The following is a 10,777-nucleotide window of genomic DNA, read 5'->3' on the forward strand; positions in this document are numbered from 1 at the left end:
GCATGGTCGCGCGATAGACGATAAAATAGCAGGCCGTCCCTATCGCACTATTTGTAAGTGCGATAGGGACGGCCTGATATTTTATCGTCTATCGCGCGACCATGCTTCCCGTGCTGGTCAGTCTTTACTACCTATTTACCACCATGGACCCACCTGACATGAACTTATCGGTATTTGAACACCCTTGGTACCTAAGCTGTGGTGCCTGTGGTTTATAAGGTGTAAGTAATGTTATGTCTACGAACCCGCGGAGCATATCGCACGCCGCGCTCCGCCGAGCGCGCTTCCGGCCGCGCATGGCTCCAGCTGTCTTTCTTGCTAATTGTCTCTGGGTGATTTACACGTCGGCTGGTCATTTCATTATGGGGTTCAATCCTGTATTCATATGCGCCGACATCGACATTACATACCTAAGTATATCTTTAGGTATAGGTATGAGTATTTGTTGCTTTTATTAATGGGGAGCTATGATCCTACATGCAGCCAACTTTTTTGCGGAATTAATTATTGACAATGACAACAATGTGTCAAAAATAAGTAAATAATTAAGTGCGTCAAACGTTTGTTTATATAAAAGCGAGCTTTCCTTCAATTAAACAGAAGCTAATTTTCATTTAGTTATATTTAAAAGAAACCTCATATCTTAACAAATCCGCCAAAATGAGTACAGCTGAAAATGTTACATTCGAAAGTACAGCACAGCAGCCCCGCGCCAGCGAGGACGGCGACGAAGCAGCCGCCGCTAAAGTTGGCAAAGCCACCTTCTGCTTTATGGACAGGCGGCTCAACACGCGCGTTATTTTCGAAGGTGTGGACTTCACGCCCGACGACATTGTCGATAGCAGTTTTCCTACCATGATGGACACGTTTTCACATGCCGCGTTCGAAGTTCGCGTGCGCTCCGCCGTCGCGATAGTCAAACCTTCCGACAAGTCTAAATCAGACGTGGGGGACGGCGGGCCGAAAGTGTTCGCGACTACTATCTCCCTTGACGACATAAAAATCGATCACACGCTCAACACCGAGGAGGGCTGCGCTCCCGACGAAATCGACCTAGACAAGGCTCCCTCCGCGTTTTATTTACCTAAAAAGTACCCCGTCATGTCGTATCCACCGAACATCATGGTAGTGTTTAAAGAAACCGAAACACAGTTCCTGTTCGAGCTGCCGTCGTTTTCATTCGACAAAGGTACGCCGGAAGGAAATGCAGTCGAAGAAGCGAATGAATTCTATAATTATATTACTGTCGGGAAGGGCAGGAATCGAAAGATGGTGGTGGAAGAGACTCAGACTGAGCCGGTTGTCATCCAATCTCGACATACGCTGGCGGTTCGACCGCAGAAGAAAAATGCCGCGAGCTTCGCCTCCTTGTGGGACATGCACGACACGTATGAGAAGCTGAGGCGAGCGCGCGCTAAAGAGGAGCCCGACGAGATGGTTCTCTACCAGTCCGCGGACGCGAAGCTCCTGCGCAAGAAGAAAGTAGTCGACGCCGGCCCGGACCACATGCGCGGAAAAACTTTCCAAGAGATAGGAAAAACTCATAATTTCTACGATGCCGTACTGTTAACGGAACGTGTCTTAGCTGCTAAAGCTTACTCCGATGCGCAAAAGAAGTTCAGAGGCCTCGTCCCTATGGATCCGCTCTCGCTCGACTTAGTCTATGTTTACACGATCACACAGCTGTGGACGTTCGAGTGCAGCGAGACTGATCACCATCCCGTTGTGATGATGGCTTTTAATCCTAGCAACGAAAACATATTGGCCGTGGCTTACGGCGATATTGGATGCGCGAAGCAATTTGACGGGATCGTGGCTGTCTGGTGCACGAAAAACCCTATCAAACCTGAGCGTTTTTACCGCTTCGTCGAACCTTTAACTTCTATAGCATTTTCCGCAAAAAATCCTAACTGGCTCGCTTGCGGTTTCGCCAACGGGGACGTTTTAATACTGGACGTCACCTCCTACTCCAAGAAGATTATAGCTCAAAGTACCCGCGACACCAACCCCTGCTTTGAGCCAATCTGGACGGTCACCTGGCGCGCGATAGACAAGGACAATGAATACGTTTTAACCACATGCCAAGACGGGAGAGTGAACCGATTCACGAGTACGAAAACGCACGATTTCATCTGCACGCCTATGATGCGTTTATCGACCGTCGAAGGGAGTTTGAAAGGCCTGCAAGTGACAAAAGCATGCCTAAAGGTGGACGTGCCAATAAATAGACATCCAGCGGGGCATTGTATTATGTGGCATCCGAGCATCAGTCATATTTACTACGTGGGTACGGACGAAGGTTGCATCCACCAATGTTCGAAGAATTATCTGAACCAGCATATGGACGTGTTCAGAACTCACGCGGGCCCCGTGTACGCTTTACATTGCTCCCCGTTTATGAACAACTTGATGATGACTTGTGGCGCCGATGGAGCTATAAGGTTGTGGGTGGAAGGGATAGACGACGTTATAATGACGTTAACTTGCAAAGGGGCAGTTTACGAGGCGGCATTCTGCCCTGTAAATGCGACTATAATTCTTACGATCAGTACTAACATATTGTCTATCTGGGACTTGCGGAGGAAGACGCATATTCCTTGCGCGGAGTACACGCTGACGGACGAGGGGATCCTGACGTGTCTGAAGTTTGGCGAGGGCGGGGACAGCGTGTTCGTGTCGGACAGTATGGGCAAGGTTCACACCTTCCACCTGGAGGACACGCCGATCCCGCCGTATTATCAGAGAAAAATGTTGGACGACGCTATTAAGAAAGCTTTGTGTACAAGACCGAACTTGTTGAAGCAGCTTGAGAAAATGGCGTCTTATCAGAAGAAACACCATTAACTTATTCGCGCGAAAATTAAAGTGGATCAATCTGTGTGCAATCATAGATTCAATATAAGAAGATCATACCATCCCATACATTAAAATGCGACCGCCTAAGAACGCGCATACACTACACCACACATAGATGGCACCACAAAAAATGCCTTGTTGCCATCGAGTATTTGTAGATTGGCGTTAAGTGTCACTTTCAAGACATAAATCTATGTCAAAAGCGACACTTAACGCTATCTAAAAGTATAATCGAAATAACCCACCACGGGTTTTTTTATTTTTTTTTTTTTATGGTGCAATACAAGAACGTCATTGCGTAAAGTTAAGCGACTTGGCGCTCTATTACCCTTCAATTATTGCAATTAGTAATTGTGCTTGGATATTATCTCAAATCGCAGCTGAGATGAGCGAGAATGCGTTGAATGTGTTGCGAAAGAAAAGAAAATTTACACGACATTAAATACGGTTCCGTAAACTATACGTTAAAAAAAAAAACAATTAAGATACAGCGGGGCAAGGCTTGACTGGGGGGCAAATGTAACTGGTCCATTTTTTCCATGTTTTACAATGTTTGCGTTATTAAATAGTGTCCACTTGTTATAGACGGTAGGCGTGTTCAGTGGATACATGTAGAACTCAACATCATAGTGTCATTATCCCGGCATTTGCCACGGCTCATGGGAGCCTGGTGTCCGCTTTGACAACTAAACCCAAGATTTAGCGTAGGTACTAGTTTTTACGAAAGCGACTGCCATCTGACCTTCCAACCCGAAGGGTAAACTAGACCTTATTGGAATTAGTCCGGTTTCCTCACGATGTTTTCCTTCACCGAAAAGCGACTGGCAAATATCAAATGACATTTCGAACATAAATTCCGAAAAACTCATTTGTGCGAGCCGGGGTTCGAACCCGCGACCTCCGGAACGAAAGTTGCACGTACTTACCGCTAGACTACCAGCGCTTACAACACAACTCAACATCATAGTGTAATAATGGAAAACATGGATTAGTTACAATGGGCCCCCAGTCGATATTTGCCCCACTGTACTCTATACAAGACTGATTTACATATAGCAAGGTAACAGTGGCGGGGCGTGAAAATTTTCGTTGGTAAAGCCCGAGGGGTTTTAGCATCTGTTTTGAATGGACTTATACAGATACTAGAGAATTTTAGGGAACCCGTTGGGAATCGAGTTTATTCCGCCACTGCAAGGTAAACTAGTTTATAATTATCTTTTTTCCTTTTTTTAGGTGTAATCATGTTAATTACTTATAATAATTTTAATTAATGCTATTATACTATAAACATTAAAATAAAATTATATTTACTTTTATAATATCAGATTTATTATTCTTAATTCTTAAGCTTACCTAAGAAATACGAATTAGGTATAAATAACACAGTATAAATTTATGACAATATAAATAATGTAAACAAAACGGGCGTTAATGCATATATAGAATATAGGGTGTTTCAATGAACGTAATACAAAACATGTTTTTAAAACTCGTGTTCCTATTGCTAAAACAGTATGTTAGGTTGCGTGTTGTTGAACTAGTTCAGCCATACTCAAAGTGTGCTCCGCGGATCCCTAGGGCTCCGCAAAGCCTCTCTGGGGGCTCCGTGTGAATTTTGGTTACCTGATATGCAACTTCAACTCTCTGCCATAAAACCAAATATTTCACCAATTGTTAAAAAATTGAAATAAACAGTTTCAGGTAATCATATTCGAATCTAATGATTAGATTTTAGTAATAGGATTACTTATTAAAATAAAGATTGCAACTACTTTTTTTATTTAATTTAAGGGTTCCGTCAGATATTTTGCTTTCTAAAAGGGTTCCATGGGAAAATAAGTTTGAGAACCGCTGAACTAGTTAATACTCATCATCATCAATATCATTGTAATTTTCCTAAAGTCTGTTGTTTTGGTCACAACATGGTTACCCTACCTAGGTTGGTAAGAGAAAATAGTTCCAGCCTAGTTTTGTAGTATAAACTCACCTTTTTGTTTATCTAGGCTGATATTTTATGAATAAAATGCATTCTAACGTGTTACTTGTCACAATATTTAAAAACTCAACTGACGTTTAGCAAACATGCCATGACGTCACAATGAGTGACCACACTTCGGGAATTTGATTTATTTATATTGTTAGAAAATTAGCAAAGTTTAATCACGTAGAATTTTAAGACACTGGCATTATATTCTTCGTCGTTAATAGAGCTGGAATCACTGATTTTGTATTACGTGCACTGAAACAGCCTGTATAATAAATAATTGAACTAAGCCTGACTAGGTTCGGTTAGAGAGCATTTGCAGCTGGTATTCCTTCTTCAGTTCCTTCAGGTTCGCTTCTAGCATTGCCACCTGGGAAAAAAGGATTATTTAATATTGTGCTTACCTAACGACCTATAGATATTTTATAGAAAATGGCATTCAATAAGATTCGATCTTAGATATTCAACTACCTAACTTATAACCGGGATATAGGTCTTTTTGATTTTTGTCGAGCTCCCGAAAATAGGATCGACGAAGGCAGGTTTGGAATCTAAAAAACCGGTGAAGGGTTTCTGTGAGGAGTTGAAGGCGCGACCATAAGCGAAGGAGGGAGACTGCTTACCAACAGGCTGCATGCTTGTTTGTCCCTAACGTAGTCTAATGAAAATAACCGTGAATCATTCAAAACTCTTACCTAACAAAAAAAATAAGCATAGTAATCTGCCAGTTCCGAGATAGTATAAAAAAAATAAGCATAGTAATCTGCCATTTCCGAGATTTTTCCTTTATACATTTCTGTGTATATATTCTCTTAAAAATACTCCCTGGACCCTGTGGTTCCATTCGCTTACATACCTTTTGTATTGTATTGTATTACCAAAGACATATGTAACTCCGTATAGTATAGACAGCTACAGTCTAAGAAAAAAACGTAGCTCAGAACCATATAGAAAAAGTTACGGTGGCCTAGATGGCGTTACATCTTTAGGGGACGCTCGGCTAGATGGCGCTAATATTCATATTTGACATTGTAACACATATCAAGCTAAGAATATGGGCCAAATTGTCAAGACTGAGGTTTAAAAGTTTTAAGCTTGTGTCGAGAGATGGCTGTCTATGCACTGTGATTACATATTTTACTTAGTCAGTAACTCTCTATAATACTCCTATTTGGTATTACCAAAGACCTATATAACTCCATCTAGACGGATAAAGTCTAAGAAAAAAACGTACCTCAGTACCATATAGATAAAGCATGTGGTGACCTAGATGGCGTTACACCTTTGGGGTAGGCTCAGCTAGATGGCGCTAATATTAAAATTTGTCATTTTAAAACATATCAAGCTCAGAATATGGGCCAAATTGTCAAAACTGAGGTTCAAAAGTTTTAAGCCTGTGTGGAGAGATGGCAGTCTATGCACTGTGATTACATATTTTACTTTGACAGTAACTCTCTATAATACTTGATCCTCTTTGGTATTACTAAGAAAAGCCTAACATGTACCTCTTCAAACCTTAACTCCCTTCTGGCCTCTTTAATATAGCCTCTAATAATATTCATCTGCTCCAAAATGGGATTATTCTCATCGTGGTGCTGCACTTTAACTTGTCTAGGCCCCGCGGCCGAAGCTAAGGCCCCTTCTTTCTCCATTCATTCTCATTCTTTCTGTATCTACGAGTATTATACTACTTAGAAAATTCTTAAAACTCACCTCTTCGAACCTCAATTCCCTCCGTGCCTCTTTAATATAGCCTCTAATAATATTCATCTGCTCCAAAATGGGGTTATTCTCATCGTGGTGCTGCACTTCAACATGGCTAGGCCCCGCCGCCGAAGCTAAGGCCCCTTCTTGCTCCATTCTTTCCCGTTCTTTCTGTATCTGTCGCTCGGCGCGCTCGTATCGTTGGCGCCGGACCTCCTCGATCTGGGCCTCGGTTGGCAGCTTTCGCAGGGATAGAAGTTCATCCTGAAATTGTATTTAGTTGGTTAATAAATTGTTAATAATAATAACTATATGTTTCCGTAAAGATAAGCAATTTTAATAACAATTCTACCGTGAGGTGAGACACTCTACTGATATATTACCTTGATATAACATACCAGGCACCATAATAGCGGTCTGCCTAATAGAAGAGTGGATAGTTTGGCGAGACTGCACAAACCATAATAGAGGATTGCCCCTCGTCCCTGGCTCAGCAGGGAAGGCGGCTATATGTTTGCTAAGTGCGTCCACGCCCTCAGACAGTTCCACTCGCTATCTACTACTATATAATATAAATAAAGAAATACCGTATTAATGTGATGTGAAGCGATTCGTCTGAACACGAATCAAGTCAGCGGGTTGCCAAGTTATGCCCGAAACACCTAATAGAAGAGTAACGGAGACAGAATAGTTTAGCCTGCCTCGTCCCTGGCTCAGCAGGGAAGGCGGCTATATTTTACTAAGTTGTCCACGCCCTCAGACAGTTTCACTCTTTATCTAGGAAAAAGAGCACCATCTGTTATAATTGATTTCAAACCAAAGCGAGCACGGTCGGGCGGACCGGGAGTGTGTTTCAGATTCTGGCCGTGGCGCCACTTCCGCGCGAAAGTACAGCTATCCTGCTTGCACTCGCTGGCTTGCAGTTCCGATACCGATATTGCCGGTTTCGTTATCAACATTTTCGAGTTGAGTCATGTGGGAGTGGGACCGATCGGTACGTTCGTTCGGCTGCGTTCCGTCTGCTCGTTGGAACCGGTTTGGTGAACTGTCAAACCGAGTCGGGCCGAGTTGAGCCTAACTCGGTTTGAACCGGGTTGGCAAACCGGGTTGACACATCTCTAACTGATATATTACCTTGATATAACTTGTAGCGGCCTGCCTAATAGAAGAGTATAGTTTAGCCTGCCTCGTCCCTGGCTCAGCAGGGAAGGCGGCTATATGTTTGCTGAGCGCGTCCACGCCTTCGGCCAGTTTCCCGATGCGCCCGCGCATGGCGTTCACGTCCGACAGGTTGTACGTGCTCTCGCCGTCGAACAGGCTTTGACACATCTGGAATTAGAGAACAAAGACTATGCAATACTAAATTCCATCCTCCTTGCGTTATCCCAGCATTCCGTCCGCTTTTACAACTAATCCCACTAATGCAATACTAAATACTGTAAAAAAAAATGTGGGCGTAATTTAAGCTTCATACTCACGTCACTTTACGTCAGACACGATAGAAAAACCTCTATGTCTAGAAGCGATGTGGGCTGTACATACTAAAATCTAAAATATACAGTAACTACTAAAATATACAGTGCAGTCTCACTACTACAGTTCTTTAAAAAAAAAAACGGATAAAATCATAACATAAGCCTCATAGAAGTCATAGGTGGCAAGTAACGCAATTCAAGTAGCAACAAAAGTGGTAAAATTTCTTAAATCATTTTATTGGATTACATAGGGTTGTTGAACCAGTGAAAAGAAAATCAAATCAAAATATATAAATCAATAAAAAGTGAATTTACACAATTCAGAGTAAATTCTAAGCGATTGTAATTGTGTCTCCATAAACTATTTTCGCATAGTTAAATATATTACATTCTGTCTTACCTTTTCATACATAGCCACAGCAGGCTTAGCCTGATCCATCAGCCCTCTCATCTGCTCATATGCCTGCACAAGCGCTGTTTTAGCATTGCGGCTCTCCTGCACTTGTTTCCGGAGCTCGATGAGATTGTAGCAGTGCTCGCAGAGACGGAGGCCTGTCTTTTCTGTCACCTCGTGGTCTGAGGGCATGAGTGGCACTGATGGGTCTATTATTGATCCTGGAAGAATAAGTTATAGATGAATATATCAGAAGTTTATTTCTGGCACTAAATCAATAACACTTAATGTCTGAGGATTATTACACATTATATTGGGTGGGCCTCAGTCAACCTGTGTAAGATTGTCCTATAATATTTAACATTTAACATTTATTGATGCTTGCATTTAGTAAATTTTTACTGAAGTATCAAAATACTCTGGTCTAATAATTTCCTTCCTCTGCCCTGTATAAAACAGGACTAATTAAGCAAGATCAATTTTTACTGATTGTATTATTATTAGTCTCTTTTTTAGTGTTTTTCAATTTATCCCTACTTTCTGTGTTATCACAAATCAACATAAAATTACCCTAATTTATGAACAGATTTGAGCAGTCTTCTTCTTTGATAAATTGGTTATGGAGATCCTGTCTAATTCTATGATGAACATAAATGTTTACTAAAAATTTACAATTAAACAAACTATACTTACTAGCTACATTAATATCTAGGAATGTTGAACAGTCATGGCACAGGATGGAGCCGCAGAGTCGGCAGTGATGCTTCCGCCGCGTCAGGTTGAAGGCCTTCGCACAGTTCGGGCACAGCTTCACTGATGAGCCGTCTAACCATGGCACTACCTGAAATTTAAGTTGTAATAAGTAAGGAAACTTCACCTACGATGGCCTAGCCACGTAGAAAACAGACAAGACACTGTTTTAATAGTCTGTAATAGACTTACAGGCTTATGATGATAAGTAAGCTGGCAAGACGCCATGTAGTGCTATTAGATACTGGTTTGTATGGTAGTAACAGTTATACTAAGCAGATATAATGATGTATGGGCTATTCTTAAATATTGCATATTAAAAAAAATGTTTATAGATTATATAGGCCTACCTACCCCTCTACCTTTCTTGCCTATTAATTTTCCACCATAAATGTGATTTGGTAATTCTAAACAGGAAAAGAAATATTGATATGCAAGATATGTAACATCTGTTGTAAATGTCTTAATTATTTTTAATGAGGACCTCTTAGAATAATGGACTAGATATTTTGTCAATCATATTTTCATACATAATATTGAATATGAAATCAACACCTGAAACTGTAAAAAAAGCAAAAAAATACTAGCCTACTCATTTACTCTTAGTACTAACATAGTTTTAAGGATTTGTGATATTTACTAACACTATGGATTTTAAAAATTCGAAATAAATATACTGAATTGAATTTCAAGACAAAGTCCGGATTTACCCTGTTTACACATCTGAAACAAAGCAATTTTTTTATGAAAAGAAACTGACCTCTTGTTCATGTTGTCTCCTCAGGTTGGGTTCAGAAGGCATGTTCCCCACTAATTTATCTAGTCTAATCAACAACTTGTTGGTCTCAGTCGCATATCTCTCCAGCCTCGCCGACCGCACACCTTTGAAGTAGTCAGTCGAACTCCTTGACACCCCCACAGTCTGCTCTTCATTTGGTTCATAATAGTCCTGAGAATTAAACTTTAACGCACGATCAAACGTTTCCTGAATATCAGCATCATCATTATTAAGTATAATCTTCTTTGCTTTCCCAAATATCTCCTTTAGAGACTTCAAAACATCCTGTTCTTCTTGGTGTAAACTCTCGAAGTGGTTCGTAAGTTGTGAAGCGGTTTTCAAGTCGGCCTTACAAATGGGACAAAGGAAACCCTCCAGGATCTCCTCGTCGTTTGCTGTCGCCATTGTTAGTTACGCACTGATTCCTACATGCACATGTTAAATAAACAATCAGTGCAGTTAATTTCTAGCGCAAAAAAGAAATCCTCCCATTCTAATTCACTGCTGATTAGTGAGCGTTTGTTTATTGCATTGACATTTGTGAGGTGATTAAAATCCTAAACATATAATTGTTAATTAATCATGTCCTGAGGAAAGTTACTACTACTGATTTTATTTTTAATTTTATATTTATAGAAGTTTATTATGTTTTCAATATTCGAAAAGTGTTTTTATGAAATTATATTTAACAAATTAGGACTGTAATATAAATAATGTTCAATGCAATATCAAAACGCTTTAAATGTCAAAAAAACTATTTGAGGCAATGTTAAAAAAGCTCTAATTCTCTCACCCAATTTGGCTGAATAAGTTTGTCTTAGTCCAAAAATAGAGAT

At 40.8% G+C, this 10,777-nt stretch overlaps 2 protein-coding genes across 2 annotated transcripts; one reads left to right on the forward strand and one right to left on the reverse strand.

The window, feature by feature from the left end:
• The first annotated feature begins 660 nt into the window (after positions 1 to 660).
• On the forward strand, positions 661 to 2,844 carry LOC125228076 (dynein axonemal intermediate chain 4). The gene has a single exon (XM_048132526.1). It carries the CDS (start codon positions 661 to 663, stop codon positions 2,842 to 2,844), a length of 2,184 nt encoding a protein of 727 aa, XP_047988483.1.
• A 1,357-nt stretch (positions 2,845 to 4,201) lies between these two features.
• Positions 4,202 to 10,432, reverse strand: LOC125228106 (rabenosyn-5). The gene is made up of 6 exons (XM_048132556.1): positions 9,924 to 10,432; positions 9,107 to 9,254; positions 8,420 to 8,634; positions 7,679 to 7,873; positions 6,554 to 6,808; positions 4,202 to 5,210 (listed from the first exon to the last, which is right to left on the reverse strand). The coding sequence occupies exons 1-6, from the start codon at positions 10,344 to 10,346 to the stop codon at positions 5,136 to 5,138; spliced, it is 1,311 nt and encodes a 436-aa protein (XP_047988513.1). The 5' UTR covers positions 10,347 to 10,432; the 3' UTR covers positions 4,202 to 5,135.
• Between the last annotated feature and the right edge of the window lie 345 nt (positions 10,433 to 10,777).

The sequence above is a fragment of the Leguminivora glycinivorella genome, chromosome 7 (assembly GCF_023078275.1).
Source record: "Leguminivora glycinivorella isolate SPB_JAAS2020 chromosome 7, LegGlyc_1.1, whole genome shotgun sequence".
Taxonomy (NCBI): domain Eukaryota; kingdom Metazoa; phylum Arthropoda; class Insecta; order Lepidoptera; family Tortricidae; genus Leguminivora; species Leguminivora glycinivorella.

What these genes read in the sequence shown, in the direction of transcription:
- LOC125228076 (XM_048132526.1), top strand. Translation starts at nt 661, where the DNA reads ATGAGTACAGCTGAAAATGTTACATTCGAAAGTACAGCACAGCAGCCC.
- LOC125228106 (XM_048132556.1), bottom strand. Translation starts at nt 10,346, where the DNA reads ATGGCGACAGCAAACGACGAGGAGATCCTGGAGGGTTTCCTTTGTCCC. An exon ending in CTGTGGCTATGTATGAAAAG is followed by an intron (nt 7,874 to 8,419) that starts GTAAGACAGAAT and finishes CTCTAATTCCAG; the next exon opens with ATGTGTCAAAGCCTGTTCGA. An exon ending in CCGCTACAAGTTATATCAAG is followed by an intron (nt 6,809 to 7,678) that starts GTAATATATCAG and finishes ATACAATTTCAG; the next exon opens with GATGAACTTCTATCCCTGCG.